The following is an 18,853-nucleotide window of genomic DNA, read 5'->3' on the forward strand; positions in this document are numbered from 1 at the left end:
CGAGTTTCCTGATCGATTTCCACTGCCCTCTCGCACTGCTGGGACGACAAATACGGGAACACCTTCATCACATAGTGGCTGAAAGGAGAAGCTGTGGCCCAAGGAATCTGGGGTGGTTGCTGGTTTCTAATGAAACACTGTCCCTAGGCACCTCCAGTAAGCCAAATGCAGATCATCCACGGACACAGCTGACTGATTGACTCTCCTTTTCGGAGGCAGCGTGGAGAAGGTGGGGGGCCCCGGAGTCAGCTCGGTTCAGATCCCAGCTCTTACATCTCACACGGTGGTCATGCCTTCAAGGCACCCAGCAAACGCCCACTAGCTGTGAGGCCCCGCTCTCTCCTCCCTTGACTGTGTGATCCGATTTACTTTTTGTTCTAACTGCTCCTTCCCTGAGTCTGCGGCCACTCCTCTCCCTCCTCCTCCCAAATGAGCCCCCCTGAAGTCTCTACACCTCCTCCTTGGCCACTTCATCGGATCCCAAAGCTTCAAATACTCTCTCTCCACACACGTGGCTCCCAGGTCTCTACCTGCAGCCCCACCTTCAACGCAAAGCTCTGGTCTCACACTTCCAACTGTCTGGACGCCTCTGTCCAGGAACACCAAGACAGGTGCATGATCTGTGGCTCAAACCTGCTCCCCCTCCCAACTTCTCCCTTCCCTCAACTCCCACCACCATCCTTCCGAGCAAGCAAACCTGAAACCTCATCGCCTCTGCCCCTCCACGTGGGAAAGGCAGGGTCCTACGGCTTCAGTCTCAGCAACAGCTCTCAGCCACTGTTGCACCTACTGCCACCACTGCTGCCACCACCCTTCCTTGCCAGTCTCCAAGACAGCCGAGGGTCAGGGCCCCAATATCCCTTCCCTGAACCATCTCCCACTGATCCCTCCACCTCATGACTCCGCCCTCCATATTCCATTCTACCCTTCACTGCCAGCTTCCAAAACACAGTTCTTCTTATTCACGTGCCTGCTCAAAATTCTTTTGTGGCTCCATTTACCAATACTCTATACACAGCATCCAATAAATGTTAGGTGAATGATTTAAGTCAAAATTCCAGGACCTAGGGAATTCCCTGGTGGGCCACTGGTTATAACTCAGTGCTTTCACTGCCAGGGGCCCAGGTTCGATGCCTGGCTGAGGAACTTAGATCCCACAAGCCTCAAGGCACGCCCCCAAAAAAGAAAAACTCCAAGACCTGGCCTCATCCTGCTTCTCCTGCTATAGATTTCACTGTTTTCCCTGTACTCCTTGGTGCCCCTCTAAGGACATGATGTACATTTCCCCCTTCCACGCCTTTGTCCTCACTAGTTCCATTGCTTAGCGTAACGTCTCCACACCAAGTTTACTGATCAACATTCAAGGCCAAGCTTAAATAGTATGCCTTTTATTATCAATCCCCCGACTTGTAAATTCACCCCTTCTTCCAAACCCCAAGTGCACTCTGCTTGTAACAACTAGCATTTACGCCACTAATTATGTACCAGACACTCATTTCATTCCCAAAACAAACCTGTGAGATAAGCATGCTTATCCCCATTTTACAGGTCAGGAAAAATTAGTCTGAAGGTTAGTTCTCATCTGACTCACAGGCCGAGTGAGTAGAGAAATCAGATTTAAACTCAGATCTGAGCCTCAGAAGACTATGCTTTAATCACTAAGCTACACTGCCTCACTGCATCTCTTTGCATCTCACTGTATATGCCATGCTGTTCTTTTGTTATTATTTATTGAGCACTTTCTATGTGCCGGGCACTATTCTAAGCACTTTATATGAATCAGCCAATTTAATTTCCGTAACAACTCTGTTACATAGGTACTATTACTGTCCCCATTTTAAAGATAAGGAAACCAGGGCAGAGAGGGCTTAAGTCCAAGGTCACTGCCCAGACAGCCAGACTACAGCATCTGTGCTCTTAACCACACCCTGGACTGCTTTTTTATCGGCTTCCCCAATTAATCAGGCAACTCCCTAAGCAGTGTCTTCACTTCTGACTCACCTTCAGCCCCCAACACAAGGCTTATCACCAAGGAGGACTTGACAACAATCTGTTGAATTAAATTGCCAACAAACCTACAAAATACAAGACCCATGCGTCTATCTCCCTGCCAACACACGCATTACCACTGGTTTCATTTCTCCCCCAAGCGAGGTACGCACCTGACATTCCATCGTATACATCTACATCCCCACTCCACTCAAGGTATCCCACACACACCTGCACACTCTTCTTCCTTGATCACTTTTCAGCCCCTTCTCCCCACACATGAGTGACACGAGGTGGAGTTCACATGTGAACCAATGCAAAATCCCAGTCTACTTGATCCCCACTTTGGCAGACAATCAGCAGCAGTACACACACTCAGTGACTCATACTTAGTTTTGTCTTCAATCACCTGTGGCCAGAGCCCCAGAGAAAAGAAACAGACTTCCTAGCATGGAGGTTCTCAGTCAGCGGGTAGGCCCAGACCCAGACCTAGGAAGGCATCGGCAGGGCAGGGGGCGGGGTGTATGTGGGGAGGGCGTGGTCCAAAGGATCCACAAATTCATATGCACACCAAATATCTGAAGGCAGATTGGCATGTCTTGCAAATAAAGCTAAAACTATTTTTCCTAATGTATATTTGATTAACCACAATGGCAAATATAACATCAAAGCCATCTAAAAGCTTTCCTGAATTCATAGTAGCCTTGAGTCATATGTTTTCACAATAAACAGATATAAAAATAACTACTCTTTGGAAGGGGTACTGTGAATTACTGACTTTCAAAAATGTCCCCAATCTCAGAAAAAGTTGCGAACCACTCAAAGCAGATAATAATGAAGTAAATGTAACTTCCAGGGAAGCTTGAAGACTCTGGCCCTCATCTGGAGCCAGACCTGTTCCCCTTAAAAATCTTACAGGGCTTCCCTGGTGGCGCAGTGGTTGAGAGTCCGCCTGCCGATGTAGGGGACGCAGGTTCGTGCCCCGGTCCGGGAGGATCCCACGTGCCGCGGAGCGGCTGGGCCCGTGAGCCATGGCCACTAAGCCTGCGCGTCCCGAGCATGTGCTCTGCAACTGGAGAGGCCACAGCAGTGAGAGGCCCGCGTACAGAAAAAAAAAAAAATCTTCCAACCCTAACCCCAACACCCAAGGGTGGAAGCTCATTCCTGTCCTCCCTGGCTGGATGGGAATGTACTAGAAGAAGTGTAATGAGCACAGGATATTACAAAAGCTGCCCAGGAAATAAGGAACAAATATAAGGGGAGGGAATGAGGTCATGGGGGGGAGGAGAATCAGCAGAGCTGTCACTGTGCCTCTCGTCGTCAGATGTAATCAGTGTTTATCAGTGTTTATAACCACCATGGCCACCTACAACATATATCTGAAAATACACACATACATCGTTTCATATACACATACAGCCTTACCCCAAGCCTTTATTCTATCAAATACTTGTTAATATCTCTCCAGTCATTCCACAGATCTTTATCAAACACCAACGAAGTGCCAGGTACTACATTAGGTGCAGGGAATTCAGAGATGAATATCCCTCCCTTTTTATCATAGACAAAGCACAACTCCTTCCACAGATGTCTCACACACACACACACACACACAGTGGGTCAGATATGCAACTGCCTCTCACAGCTCCAACACAGGTGCCACAAACATTCAACTGATAGACAACCAGCACATATACATATGATACAACCATCCCTGTCACGCACAGGGACCCAAACACATCTCAGACACACAACCACACAATGCGCGTTCAGAAGCACACATCATTTTTTTTTTTTTTTTTTGCGGTACGCGGGCCTCTCACTGCTGTGGCCTCTCCCGTCGCGGGGCACAGGCTCCGGATGCACAGGCCCAGCGGCCATGGCTCACGGGCCCAGCCGCTCCGCGGCACGTGAGATCCTCCCGGACCGGGGCACGAACCTGCATCCCCTACATCGGCAGGCGGACTCTCAACCACTGTGCCACCAGGGAAGCCCAGAAGCGCACATCTTGTATGGCTTACTGGGAGCCTCTGGCCGATGAATCCTTTCAGGGAATTAATACAAAGGCTCTGGTTGACCAGGGGGCCTCTGGCTGCATTTTTCATACACCCAGGCCAATTCTGCCACAGTGAGACCATGGACCAGTCGTTTCTCTGTAGCTCAAATTTCCCTTCCATCAAGTTAGAAGGGTGGTTCATTCTATTTTCTTAGGAAGGCTTGGAGGGGAGGGGTCATAGGGACCAGAGAATCAAGTTAAAGGTCATGAAAGATTCCTCATAAAGTCCAGGTGTCTTACTGAGGTCTCACATGAAAACGCATGCACATGGCTACCTACACAAGCACCCGCACCCTCACACTTGTGTACTACTCACTCTACTAGGCACAGCACTTCTATTTGCAAACACTACTTTTCAAACAGACAATTCACACGTAACATACACACTGCCAGAGTCACGCACCACTGCGTGCAAGCAAACACGCACAGACACAATTTCACAGTTTAGGGAGCACCTGCACTCCTTGGAGAAAAGGTGAGAAGGTGTCAGATTAACTTAATACACATAGTTCCTGAAGATACCTCACCCAACCTTGTACAAACAACTCCCAAGAGCCATCCAAAACCTTCCTTATATATTCCGCTGCCACAACTGCAGATACATAATCAAAATACAGACTTCCCAAGCCCAGAGCCACACCTGCAGATGTGGCCCCTCCCATGGCTGTAGGCAGGTCCCAGCCAGTAGGACACCATCCCCAAAGCAGTCCCAGGGCCGTGCTAGTCTGTGGGCACACACACTCCTCAAAGACCCTACCTCTTGAGGGCAGACACACACGCAACTGCTAAGTACTCCAGCTTCTAGAGGTGCTGGGGGAGCGGAACGCTCATCTGTCTGCACACATCTGCTAGAAAACGGCTGCCACAGACCAGGAGATGCACGTGCCCCGTCCCCAAACTGATGGGGAACCTCTCCCCGACTCCCCAGCCCGACCAAAGTACAACCGGGGCCTCGAAATCCCTCCTTCCCCCACCCCCTCTAAAATCACAGCCCACCCCAGGCCTGGCGCCACCCTCGACCTTGTCCCCTCACTTCGCCCACTGCAGCCTCTTGCAGCCCGGGAGTCTGTGGAACCTCTCCCTCCCTTAACCTCCTTTTCAAGTCCCAATTCCACATCCAATTCCATAGTCCAGAGTCCTCACCACCCCCCTCCAGCCCTCCAGTCACCCTTCCAAACCCCACGCTCGAGAGGGCTCCAGTGTTTTAAACAGAGGCCTCCACTTCCAGTTTCTCACCCGAGAGAGACCAGCCATTTTTTTTGCCCGTCAACAAAACCAGCAACTCTAGTCACGAGCCTGAGAGGCCTCAGCCACCCTGTCCCTCGGGCTTCCTTCACTCTCAAAACACTCGGTTCCCGCCCTCCTGGCGCGTGCGGTCACCCTGGCGAACCCCACTCGCCCTCATCCGCCCTCGCACGCGCCGCCCTGCCCTTCTCGCCGCGCCCACCGCCCTCCGTCAGGGGCCCTCAACCTCCGGTCCAGTCCCGGCCTCTCAGACAGTACTTCCCGTCCACGCGCGGACCCTCAGACTGCGGCCCCGCCCCCCTGGGCCGACCACGCGCCCGCCTCCTAGGCCCCGCCCGCACCGACCCCACCCACGGCCCTCGCAGGCCCCGCCCCCCCGTGCTGACCCTCTCCTTCACAGCCCTACACAGCTCCCAGCGGTACAAGCCCCACACACAGTCTTCAGGACTCCTTCACAGGACTCCCACCGTCCCCGCCCACAAGGCCCCACCCACTGCATCACATAGGCCCCGCCCACACAGCACATCCACCGGCCCTCACAGGCGCCTCACAGTCAGTCACCCACCCGATCCACACGCCCTCGAGGGCCGGCTCTCATCCTCTCGCTAGTTGGACCTGACTACACAGTCCTACCCACAGGTCGCCACAGGACCTTCACTAGGGGACAGGGAAAAGGGCACTGGAGGGACTCACGAGGCCGCGCCCACACTGGCCGCGCCCACACGGGACCCGCAGGCCGGCCACGCCCCACGCCAAACCTCAGCACCCCGCAGCTCCTGCAGCTCACTGGCTGATCGTGCGCGCCCTCTCTTTGGGACAGGCGTCCTCACGCGCCCCTCCCAACTCGCGTGCTGGTACACACTCTCACTCGCCCCCGTGCCTGAGCCCGCGGGCCGCAGGCGCCCCTACAGGCCCAGACAACTCTCCCGCCCCTCACTCCGCGCCCAAGAGCCCAGCGGCGGCTCCCCCCAGGCTCACCTTCGCTGCAGAACTTGCCGCCGAAGCCCGTGTGGCTGCAGTCGCAGCCCACCTCGCCGGGAGCCAGCACGGTGCAGAGGCCGCCGTTGGCACAGGGGTTGCGCGCTGGCGCGCACAGCGGGTCGGCTGCGGCGCCGCGCAGGCCCTGGCTGCCCAGCAGCGCGGGGGGCCGCTCGCCCAGCTTCAGGTTGGCCAGGAGGCCGCTGAAGGGCGGCTCGTACTTGACGGTGCTGAGCGTGAGCGCCGAGAGTCGCACGTCGGGTGGGATGCCTCCCACGAACAGGTCGCTGGCCACCTGCATCTCGCGCCGCTTCGAGCGCACCTCGGCGGCGCGGGCCTCGCCGTCCACCGCCAGGGCCGTGCGGCGCGCGTCGCGGGTCAGCAGCACCATGTGCCAGCGGTCGTCGGCCACCAGCGTGTCCAGCTGCAGCGTGGCGGGCTCGGCGCACGAGAGCGTGAAGCGCAACCGCAAGCGCCCTTCCACCAGCAGCAGCTCCAGGAAGTCGCAGTCACCGCCGTCGTCCAGGTAGAGCAGCAGCGCGCGAGTAGCGTTGGTGCGCAGGCTGAAGCTGAGCTCGCCGCTGCTCGCCGCTCCGGCCCAGCGCGCGTAGCGCGCCCACTGTCCCGGGCCGCCGCCGAACTCCAGGCTGCCCGCACCCGCCGCCAGCGTCAGCAGCAGCAGCAGCAGCGGCAGCGACGGCGGCCGCCACGGGTTCCCGGGCGCCATGCCTCCGGAGGCCCCGGCCCCGCCCGGCCCCCGGCCCCGCTCAGGCTTCAGAGCCGCGGGCTCATGGGGCGGGGAGGGGGCCGGGCGCTCCCCGCACCGAGCGGGGCTCCCTCGCCGGCTCACAGTGCCATGGGCCCGGCCGCAGGGCGAGGCGAGCAGAGGCCCAGGTGCCGGCTTCCACGGACGGAGGCGGAGGCGGAGGCGGAGGCGCCCCTCCCCCGCTGCGGGCTCCGACGGAAGATGGGGGAGGGATGCCTGCGGGGAAATGGAGAGGAAAGGGTTAATGAGGGGCTCGGAGGAGGGGAGGTGTCGGTGTCTGGCTCCCCCCTCACACTAGCAAGAGCTCAACTGTTTCCCTTTAGGACTGGAGGAGCCACCCTGACCTGGAGAGGGTCTCAAAACAAGAGACACCACCACGATGGGAGTGCTGGGGGCTCAACCCTGGGTGGGGGGAGATGACACTCGCTAGGGGCATTATGGGTTTAAGATGTAGACAGGTAGGGAGGTAACACCTTCGAGTCCAGTAGGAGCCCAACCCAGATGCCCTCACCCCCGCCTCCCGTCAGGACCAGGGCCAGCTCCTGTGGATAAGGCCTAAAGACTCCTTCAGCTGGTGCCCACAGCCCCTTCCTCTTTGAGACACCCCACCCCTGTGCCTGGCTTACACCACCAGCCACGGCTCTCTCTCATCAGTTCCTGATGCTGGATAATGAAGTTGCTAAATAATGCATTAGCATTAATTAAATGCCAATTTGTCAATGGTATCACTGGGTAACCTGGCTGGAAGGGGGCAAGGGAGAGAAAGCAGCCAGGACCCAGGCACCCAGACCCCAAGCCCTCTCCATCCATGCAAAGAGACAGGCATCTGATTCCGTGTCTCCACTTCCCCCAAAACCACACTCACCCCTTCCTGGACCCCAATCCCCTGCTCACCAGCCCAGGTCGTTCCTGAACCTAAATGTCTGTCACCCTCAACCTCCAGCTCCCAGTCTTCAGCCTGAGACCTGCGCCGATACCTGGGTTCTCTTCACCCCTCAGTTCCACCCTCCTCCTCATCCAGGGCTGGGGGAGCCACCAGGAGGCAGGCAGCCTCATTTGCATAAAATTGCCTTTCTGAAATGATTACCCTTGTAACGGGCTGTCAGAGAGCAATTTATACCCCACGCCGGGGAGGGGAATTTGCATCTCGTTAAACTCTGAGTCGTAATTATTTATATCCAACAACCCTCCTGAATATTGCATTGATTTTATTTTGGGGAGGGAGGAAGGGAAAGAGGTGGGGAGAAGCCTGAGAGAGAAGCAGAGAAAGACCATAGTTTAGGAGGAGACAGGGAAAGATTGAAGGGGATCGCGGAGAGGAAGAAGAGAAATCGCATGAAAAGAAAGAGTAGTGGAGGAGAAAGGTGGCCTGATGGGGAGAAAAGGAATGAGAAGATAGAGAAAATTAAATTCCAAATTCCAACAGCATTTGTCAAGGCCCTGGATGATGAGCATTTTTACAAATGTCATTTTACTTAATCAGTCTGGGATGTCCCATTATTCCCATTGACCATTGGGGAAGCCCACATAAAGAAGTCTATGGACTTGCCCAAGGTCACACAGACAGTCAGCAGGGAACTGGGACTTAGATCCACGTAGGTCTGACTCCAGCAACTCCACGAAAGAGACAAAGGGCAGGGCAGCCACAGGTGTGGTTCAGAGAGGTGTGAACCAAAAGAAGAGAAGAGGGGTGACTTGGAGAGAGAGAAGGTTGGATGGGCGTGGTTCCTCCCTACATGGGAGGAAGCTGGGGTATGAAGGGGGAGAGAGAAACCTAGGGACCCCTTAAAAGGCCAGAGTGAGGGGGGTGAGCAGAGAGTCATGAGAGGGCAGGACGGTTGGAGTGATATGTATGCAGAAAGAAGATGGGGCAGAGAAGGCCTCAGGAGGCTGGCAACAGAGAGAGTTTGGGGAGCCATCTCCAAGAGACCCTCCAAATCCAGCTCTCAGGTCCTTCCACCTGGCTCCTTCTGATGGCTGCCCCTCGCCCAGTCCTACAGGCTCCAAGAGGGTCTCAAGTGTCCTGCCCCAGCGCCCCTCCAAGGGCTGCCCCAGGGAGGGAGGTGTTCCAGGCAAGCAGCCCCTTCTCTCTCCAAACACTATGGCAGTTATATATAGCTTTGCCACTGCCTCTCCTCACTGGGTAATAGAGATAATTAACATGCGCGGGCTAATTAGCCAATCAAATTAAATGCAGCACCTGCTCCCAGCCTGATTGACGCCCTTACCCCCACATGCATGCACCCTCACCCCAGTCCAGGGCAGGGGAGAGGGACACTCCGGCTTGGGGGAGGGAAAGGCCAAACTCCCCCTCTTCTTCAGAAGGAGCAGCCAGAGACCCCCAGCAGAGGCACGTCTCCGGAGGCCGGAGAATGGCATCCTCCCTCCCTCCTCCACCCAGGGTCTCAGTCTCAGTGTGGCCTTGCCTCTGAGCAAGGCCCCCACCCCCTCCTCCAGACACTATTTTGGGGAGGGAATTAATTAGCTATCGATTTCTGCAGGCAGAGGGAATAGGATTTCGCGCTGCTGTCCGCTCACACCTCAGCTCAGGAAGGGGAGGGGACTCGTTCTCCTGCCCCACCCCCATCCCAGTCCCTCTGTCATAGTCACATCCCCCACCCTCTAGAGGGTGGCAGAGGGGTTCCTGCCGGCAAAGCCAAGGGTCAGGGTCTCCCTCATTCAGGAAGTTGGCAGAGGACGGAAAGAGTGAAGGCTGGTGAGGCGGCCTCCAGAGGCTGGGAGGCAGACACGCCTAGGTCCTAAAAGCCAGAAGGGATGTTACCTGGCTGGGGGATGGGAGCGGCAGTGGCAAAGCGGGTGAGAGTCCAGGAGGGGAAGACTGTATCGGCTTTTGTGTGCCCAGATGTGGAGGAAGAGTGTGGCAAGGGAGGGGGTGCTGCGCGCAGGCACGTGCCTGCTAGCGCCTGCCGGGGCAGAGGCTGGGCTTCTGCGGTGCCTCCGGGAGGGGCCGGGGCAGGGTCTGGGCCTGCCACCCCTCAAAGCTCATTACTCATTCTCCCCACAGCCCACAGCTCTGCAGCACAGGCCTGCCTAGCTCAGCGCCAGGGGCACAGGGGCTGCAGAGTTGGCCAGGAGGAAGCCCCGGCCCTCCCTGCGTCCTCTCTCCAGGGACCCAGGGACTAATGAGGCAGCCTCAGCCTTGCGAGGCAGAGATAGCCCCAAGAGGAGCGTAAACTAAGTGGACACCTGGGTCCTTTCCACCCCACGCCACCCTACAGCTGCCAGGAAACCTGCTGCTCTTCCCCATTCCTGTCCCCTCCCTTCAGACTCCCCCCCTCCCCAGGACCAAGCTTCTGCTGACCCAGCCTTCAACCCACCCTTCCTCCCAGGACGCAGGGGCTTCCTGCTAACCTAGGATGCTCCATCCTTCCTCAACTCCTGGTACGCAGCTCTCTGGCCTCAGGTCTCCTCCCCGTGGGCCAGGGCCATGGCCTTGCACAATTATATCAAGTAAACAGTGTCCCTGGAGTTGTACATGGCTCCTCCCCTAGGCTCATGCAGTACAGTGGAAGACCCCCTGCACCCACAGTGTCCAGGTGCTGCTCCCCAAGATTGATTCTTCTCCAGTGCCTACTGCCAGTGCAGGGACATTGCCAGAGCAGCCTCGGGATATCCTGCCTGCCGACTGACGTCAGTGCAGTGTACCCTGCCAGCCGCTGCTGGCCCAGGGCCACTGCTCCTCTGGGGAACAGACCTCTTCCCTGTCATTGGGGATTCTGCACCCAGTCAGCTCCCTAGCACCCCCTACCCACAGGTGGACTCTGCAGCCTTGAGCCAGCGGTGATGGGAGTTAGAGAGGTTGGGGGTGGGGTGACTCAGCTGCGCTCAGGACCTCAGCCCGCTCTCTTCCCCCACAGAATCCTGTCCCACAGATTCTTTCTGGGTCCTCCAAGGCTGACAGCTTCCTCCCCATCTTCCCATGGCCAGGCCAGTGCCAGTGTGGCATCTGGGCTGCAACTTCGGGGCTTCCCACTGTGCATTGGGTGCCAGGCTGGTCCACCACATGCACTTTCTTACATATCCTCCCGTTCTAGGAGGTAGTTTTGTCACCCCAGGCTTACAAACAGGGACTCTGGGCTTCAAATGATGGATTCATTTGCCCAAGTGCAGGTAGGGGGACGGCTGGCTCCAGCATCTATGGCCTTCCTTCTACCCTGCACTGTGCACAGGACACAGAGCTCACCCTTCTCTGACCCAACCTTCACAGGGGCCACTGCCCTCTTCAGACAATCCAGACTGTGAGTCTGCCCTGGGGGCTGAAAGACACATACCTCAGAGCTCATGGAGTTTACCCCTCTCATTTTTTTCTGAGGTGGAAACAGAGTCCCAGAGAGGGGCAGTGACTGATGCCCCAGGGCCATAGAGAAGAGCAAGACTAAAATCAAGGTCGCCGGCCTCCCATTCTAGATGCTTCCCCTGTATCCACTATCCTACTCCTGGGCCTTCTAGCCTGACCAAAGGCCTAGCCCCCATACCACCAGCACAAACTGAGTGAATGGATGTGAATTCCAGGGTGAGATCGTCTGTACCCATCCCGGCAGAGGCCCTGGTCAGGGGTTTTCTCCCAGCACCACTCAGCCCCTTCTCTGGCCACATCTACACCACACACACACACACACACACACACACACACACACACACACACACACACACACACTTCCAGCCATGGGAACACCAGCCTCCCTCTGGCTCTCCTCACGCCAGCTCCCTCTCTCGCCAGCTGGGAGTGTGACAGCAGGGCCCTCCCCCAGACATCAGGGAGGAAGAGCTGGGTTTACACACATTCTGGTGGCCCCAGAAGGCAGCGCGTGGACAGGTGGGAGAGTACGTGTTATGGGGAGGGAGATTTTGGCTCGAGCTAAAGAGAAACTTGCCGGCAATCCAAAACAGCCAACAGTGGAGTAGGCTGCCTCCGGGAGGTGGCGGGGGGTGGGGGGCGGCGGGGGGGCGGTGAATTCCCTGTCTGTGGAGGTGTGTGAGCTGAGAAAGGATGACTACTGCTCAGAGATGCTCAGGAGGGGCTCTTGAATCATAGGGGAGGGGGTATCGAAGTGCTTGAGCTCGGAGGGCCCTTTCAGTTGCAGAAGGTGTTTTTTGGAGGGTCCTGTTTCCTCCCTAAAACCTCAGGCAGGATTGGTGGGCTGCAAATAGGTCCAACCCCCTCTTCCTGCTCCCTCCTTCCAGCCCTGATGACCTAGAAGTGACAAGGGAAGACCTTGGGCAAGTCCACGTCCAGCCACACGTCGGCAGGGGACAAAAGCCAAAGTGAGATACCGCAGTGATTAGAGGCACTGACTCAGGGGCCTGGGTTCATTCCAGCTCTACCCCTTTCTAGCTGTGTGACCTCGGACCAGTTGTTTGGCTTCTCTGGGCCTCGGTTTCCTTACGTGTAAAATAGAGATATTAGTAGTGCTGTCAAAATTAAGAGTTAATGTACGTAAAGCATTTGAAACAGTGCCTAGCAGAGACTAAAGTGGAAAAGTATGTACTGTGTTAATAATCACTTTTAAAACTCCTCAACTCATCATTTTACAGTTTGCAAAACTCCATGTGTCTCTTGTTTCCTTTGGTTCTCGCCAAGGCCAGATGAGAGAGGTAAGTAATGCAGGCCTTATAACTGCCCCCTTTTGCAGATGGGGAAACTGACACTCAAGAGAAGAGAAGGGGCCTCTGAGGGCCCATTTCTATGGGACAGGATTCTGTGGGGGAAGAAAGAGTTGAGATCCTGAGAGCAGCTGGGTCACTCCCACCCCGACCCCCTCCAGCTCCCATCACCGCTGGCTCAAGGCTGCAGCGTCCACCTGTGGGTAGGGGGTGCTAGGGAGCTGACTGGGTGCAGAATCCCCAAGGTCACACAGCTTGTCAGTGGCAGAGCTGGGACTCGGATTTTGCCCGCTGAGCCTTCCTCCACTCTGCTGAGCACCTCCTCCCTACCTAGGAAGGTGGGAAATGGATGAATGGGTCTGGAGACTAGTGGAGGTCCCACGGCAGCGCGGCTGGGAGTGGGCAGGTGTGTGCGAGGGTCCCGCTGAGCCAGGTGTTCGTGAAGGGGGCTGAGCACAAGAGCGGCAGCTCAAGATGTGCATAAGGCTGTTGCCAGGTGTGGGGGGCTGAGGAGACGGGTGGGCTGGGGACCAAGGTGCAAACGAATGACTTGGCAGAGTGGGAGCCGGAGCACAGGTGCCTAGGAGCTTGAGGGCAGCCAGTGAAAGGAGCGAGCTCACCGCCGTGCCCACCCTGTGCTATGCACAGCTGAGGGGTGATGCCGCAGGTGGGTACACCCCAGCGATGCGGAGGGGATAGATGGTTTCCAGGGATAGACTTGTGAGTAAGCAGGAGGCGCCTGGGAATTTTCCTAAAGGTACCCGTGACAGGTGTGTGCACGCGTGTCGTGATGATGCTGGAAATAGCTGCCGTTTACCTGGGGCGTGACAAATACATGACAACGTTCACGGAGTGCTTAGCACGGAGCCAGGCTCACAGGAGGTACAGAGTCCAGGCCGACCTTGGAGATACCGCGGGTTCAATTCCAGACCACCACAATAATGCGAATATTGAAAGAAAGGAAGTCACACGAATTTTTTTGTTTCCCAGTTACACTATACCGTAGTCTATTATACTGTAGTCATGTGTGCAATAGCATAGTGTCTAAAAAGCAATGTACCTAACTGAATTTTAAATTACTTTTTTGCTAAATCACACTAACCGTCATCTGACAGCGCAGTGTTGCCGCAAACCTTCAATTTGCAAAACACACAATGTCTGTGCAGAGCAATAAGACAAAGTATGCCTGTAAATACAGTTGTTACTATTATTATTGTCAGCATAATCATCTGGCCTACTCCTCAAAAGAACCCCATGAGGTAGGTATGGGAACCCCCGTTTTACAGATGAGGAAACTGAGGCTCACAGAGGGGCAGAGCTGAGCCCAGGCGGCCTCACTCTCACCCCACTCCACCGTGGCGGCAGCAGAGACAGCTTTGTAAGGATCAAGGATCGGCCAGGTGTCATGCAGATGCCAGATTATTTGTTGAATGAGTCTCTGAGAGCCATAGGCCGCCGGCGTGGACGGGGCCAGGCCGGGAGCTGCCTCAGCAGATGGAGGAGCAGGGTGGGTGGCGTGGGCTCGCACTGTGGGTCGGGGTGTCCCCCTGAGGGCTGGGAATAAATGGACAGCATGGCTCTGGCACCAGGCAGGGTGTGAGTGTGAGGACTAGTGCTGGGGGTGGGGCGCCTAGAAACGGGAAGGTTCTGAGGACGGCAGGTGTGGCTGAGTGCTGGGCCAGACCCCAAGGGGCTGTGGTCTTGCACACCAAAGCCTGGGGCAAAGAGCTTAGGACCGAGAAGAGAACGTGGTGCTTAATGATGCGGGTGGGCTGCAGCTAGGAGGAGAGGGTGTGTCCCAGGGAGTGAAGGTATGTTGCGAGCATACAGAAGTGCCTGAGATGGCCGTGTGAATCTGGGGAGGTGAATGGTTGCTTGGGGGGCTGTGTGCACCTGAGGGTGAGGGCTGACAGTGCAGTGCTGGGGCTCTGGGGGCAGGCAGGGACCATGAGCGTGTCACATACAGGAGAGCAGGGCGCCTGGGGGAGGTCTCTGAGGCAGGCAGTGAGGTGGCAGCGTCTCTGGGCGGGGAGTGTAGGCGGTGTGCAGCCGGGAGGTGTATTGTGTACGCAGGTGTGTGTGCCTGTGTAGGTGTGTGTCTGGGTGGGTGCCACCGAGCATATGTATCAGTGTCAGGTTGTCTGTGTCACTGGCAAGGGCGGGCGGGAGCTAGCAGCTGGACCTGGATAGAGACTGAGGGTCTGGGAGGGGAAAGAGGTCCCCAACAGTCCCTCTGGAGCCCAGCCCCCGCCTCTCAGGAACCCATAGTGTGGATTCAGCCCAGGCTGAGAAGCCAACAGAGGCCCCGGCTCCTGGAGAGAACTCCCCAGCCATCCTCTGATGGCCAGCCACTGCCTGTCGGTCAGTCCCGCCCACCTGAGGGTATGAGGACAGGATGGATCTGAGAACACCTCCTCTAGCAGGAATGAAGGAACCCCCGAGCCTGACCCTTCTCCCCTGCCCCTAGAAAGATCCAGCCGAGCCTCAGATGCCAGCATCTCTGGAAGCATCCCTGGAGGCAGAAGGAGTTAGGGACCTGAGTGGCCAAAGCACCCACAAAACAGAAGGCTTTACGGTTAACAGATCAGCCGACGTCCCTCCTCTCTTTCTTCCTCTGTCTTCCTTCTCTCTGTCTACTTCTCTGGCGAAAGATAGAGAATGCAAAGCCCTGAAGTCTACCCTGCCCCAAAAGGAATACCCAGACACTGGGAAGGTGGACAAGAGGGAGGGGCAGGAATGAATGGTGGGAGGTCCTCACCCACCTGACCCCACCCCCCAACACATAAAAAAACAGAAGTGTATGGAAGCCCCAAGGCAGCCAAGAGGACTGGAGACCCAAGACCCACACCCTAAGATTGATTTCATCACTCCAGGTCTGGACAGCTTCCCCCTTCACCTCCAGGCACTAAGAAAGAGCTCCCTCCCAGCCCTTGCTGGTTCAATGAGGCACCAAATGCCTTCACCCAGGACTCAGGTGGGGGGTGAGAGTAAAGAAGACAACAGCCTCCCACAGCCAATTTTTTCCTCCAAGGACCGACCCCTCAAGCCTTCAAGGGCCTATACCCCAGCCCAGAGGACCCAGGGCAGATGGCTCCTTCAGCTGGGGAGGAGGCTGGGACAGGAGGAGTGTTCCCCTCCTCTTTGGGGGCGGGGGAGCAAGCCCAGGGCCCTGCAGCTTCCTCTCCCTGCAGCACTCTCTGACCATAACCCTGTCACCGCCCCCAGCGCGTTCCCACCCCAGCACAGCCCCTCCTACTGATTTCCCAGTCTCCCTCTCTCATCACCTCCAACCTTCCCCCGCAAGCTTCTACTCCTCTCCCTCGGGCCCCCCATCTTTCCCGGCTCTCCACCAACACATGCCCATCTCTGCCTCTAGCACCTTGGCTCCTTCCCCTCTGCTCCCTCCCTCCCCATAACCTCCTCTCCCCTTGGCGCTCCCATCCCCCAGTAAAGCCTGGTCCTCCTTGGTGCCCCCCAGTATGGAGCCCTTGGCCTGGCCCTGCTCCCTGCCTTTCCACTTCTCTCCTTTCCCTTCTCCAGCCCTCTCTGCCTTTCCTAGGAAGGCCAGTTCCTCGCTGGTTCTCCCCTGCAGACCCTTCAGAGCACAACAGCTCCTCATCTCCTCTGGATGAGCACTGCTTCCAGCCCTTGGGGCTAGCATAGGCTGGGGACCCCGCTTCAGAGCCTCCCTCACAAGCCTTCCGGACGCCCCTCCTTCTCGCCCCATTCCTTCCCCTCAACGACCATCTCTCCCACCCCCCTCCATTCACCCCAGCTCAGGCCCAGTGCCCCTTCCACAGGGAGCCTCCAACCCCCAAGCCCCCAAGCCGTTTAGCCGCCTCGCTGTCACCCAGCCAGCCCTCTCAGCGCGGCAGCGCCCCCGCCCCCCAATCCGCCCTTCTTGCCTCCCCCGCCCCTCCAATCGTTCCCTTCCCCCGATCGGCTCTCGCCCCCCCGTCCGTCTCCGCCGCAGCACCCCCCCTTACCTGGTTCTGGGGGCGCCAGGAGCAGGAGGGTGGGGACCAGAACCCCAGGGCCGCCCCGTCTCCCGCTGCTGGCAGAACCAGGGCCAGTGGTGTCTGCCGCCTCGCGCCTCTCTCGCTCCCCGCCGCGTCCCCGCCCGCCTGCCGGTCCGCCCGCCCCGCCGCGGTGCCGCTCGGAGAAGGATGCTCCGCGAGTCAGGGCGGCTGCTCCCGCCGCCGCATCCCTGCAACACCGACTGACGGCAGCATCAGCACCAGTTTCCGCCCCCCGGACGCGAGCATTGGATCACGCTGCGCTAACGGACGAGCTGCGCAGCCAATGGGAAGGCGCAGAAGCCGCCAGTCCCGCTGCTCCACAGGCCCACGCCCCGCGACGGACCCAGGCGTCCCAGCCTCCCGGCCTCCGAGTTCTTCCCCGCTTCTCGGGGTCCTTAACCCTGGTGCCTGGGCCCCCAACCAGGCAGACCCCCCAACCCAACCCCAGTGACTTTTCCGGAAACCCAGGCGCCCTAGCTTCTCGCCCTGGGATCCCGCATCCCCCGGCCCGCGGGCCCAGGTGGCAGCGCCCAGGGCTGGGGCGAGCCGAAGGGGAGGCTGTGGGCCCAGACTTGGGGCCCCGAAGGAGCAGGACCTGTGCGGGGCCCGGGCCGCAGCGCCCTCTGCTGGCAACGCCTTGGAGCGGGCCCGGGCTGCCCGGAGCCTAGAGCCTCGGGCTGCTGGGGGCCCTGACCAGCCCTTGCCGGGCTTCCGCCTCCCACTGCCCAAAGGCCCCCTGGCCGCCCCTAGAACTGAGGAGGGCTCTTTCCTGGAAAAAGGACAGAGGCGCGGTGGGGGAGGGAAAGGCAGAGATGGGTGCGGGGTAGACCTAGGGGCTTGGGGTTTCCCAGCCCTGCCTCATGGGAATCCCAGAGTTTGAAGTCTGATTTCCAGTCCTGCCTGGAACTCTGGACTGGGATAGGAGTAGGTTGAGGGGCAGGGGCGCGGATGCACACTGCCCGGACCACAGAAGGGAAGCTGGCAGCAGCTCACTTCAACTAGAATTTTCGGAGTGAATGTGGTTTTGGGGTGAAAGTCTTCCCTGTGAGGGCGTCTGCATATGCGTGGGTATGAGTTTGGAAAGAAGGGAACCCCCTTCACTCACTCATCCAACCCAAGGTGGACCTGGCACCTAGCGAAGACCATTCTGCCAGCTCACTCCAGGACCCTGATTTCTGTTGCAGGGTCCGTGATCTGCACAGCCAGTGGTAGTTGGCGCTTCCTTAGCCAGAGGCAACATGCAGGAACACTCTCGTTCGACCACTAATGCATGCATGGGCGCTCGGAGGCGTCCTCACAGCCATGCACACCTATCCATGTGCACATAGCCGTCCCCAAGGGGACACAAGGGACACCTGCAGAAATGCACCCCCATGGTACGACACCCACAAGAAGCATATACCTGCTCAAGAACATACACAAACTTGTGCACACAGGTGCCTGAGGCAGACGCATGCCTCAGGGGGGAACAGGTGTACACAGAGGACCTGCCCACGAGGTCACCCTGCCCCCCGAGGCACTGTGCACAGGGCGGTCAATTACTGAGTAGATGCGTGGGGATGCCCCCCCCACCAGAGAGCTCCCTCCTGGCCTGTAAGGGGATGAGAGGGGGACCCAGGCTGTAGGACCCTAGAGGTTGGGAAGAGAGATCCCTGAGCCAGGTTCTAGACTTGGGGGGCCTACTCTGACCTTGGAGAGACCCTCAGGATGGCCCCACCAAGGCCACTAGAGGAGCCAGAGAATGGGAGCTGCTGAGTCAGGGCCTGTGAATGTGAAATTGCCTCTCTGACCCCAGAGACCACTGCCCTGCCCATCCCCCACTGCTCCTCTCCCTGCGAGCTACACACACACACACACACACACACACACACACACACAAAAAAAAAAAAAAAAAAAAAAAAAAAAAACCACACACACACACACACAAAGAGACGTGTCCAGCCAGGCAACAGAGCATAGATGGGCACACAGACAGGCGCAGAGACTCACAGAGACTTTCTCTCAGACCCTTATGGATGGGTGTGGGAAGGGGTGGGGGGAGGGCAGGGGCAGGGAGAGATGCAAGAGTGAGCACTTGTCTCTGGTCCCCACCCCCAGCTCCCTGGGCCACCTTTGCCCATCAAGGGCAGGAAAGGTCACCTGGCAACTGCTGCACCTCCCTGCCCCTCCCCCAGC

General features: G+C 57.6%; 1 protein-coding gene across 33 annotated transcripts in view; it reads right to left on the reverse strand.

The window, feature by feature from the left end:
- NRXN2 (neurexin 2) overlaps positions 1 to 16,827 on the reverse strand; it is a 110,783-nt gene extending 93,956 nt beyond the window's left edge. For 32 of the 33 annotated variants that reach the window (XM_067037528.1, XM_067037525.1, XM_067037514.1 and 29 more), the window contains exon 1: positions 6,269 to 7,018. In XM_067037528.1, the coding sequence (XP_066893629.1) occupies positions 6,269 to 6,995 (727 nt within the window). In that variant the 5' untranslated portion in view covers positions 6,996 to 7,018. Of the gene's footprint in view, positions 1 to 6,268; positions 7,251 to 16,645 lie in introns of those variants that run through there. The other variant, XM_067037530.1, reaches the window with a different exon arrangement.
- Between the last annotated feature and the right edge of the window lie 2,026 nt (positions 16,828 to 18,853).

This window comes from Kogia breviceps, chromosome 7 (assembly GCF_026419965.1).
Source record: "Kogia breviceps isolate mKogBre1 chromosome 7, mKogBre1 haplotype 1, whole genome shotgun sequence".
NCBI classification, from domain to species: domain Eukaryota; kingdom Metazoa; phylum Chordata; class Mammalia; order Artiodactyla; family Physeteridae; genus Kogia; species Kogia breviceps.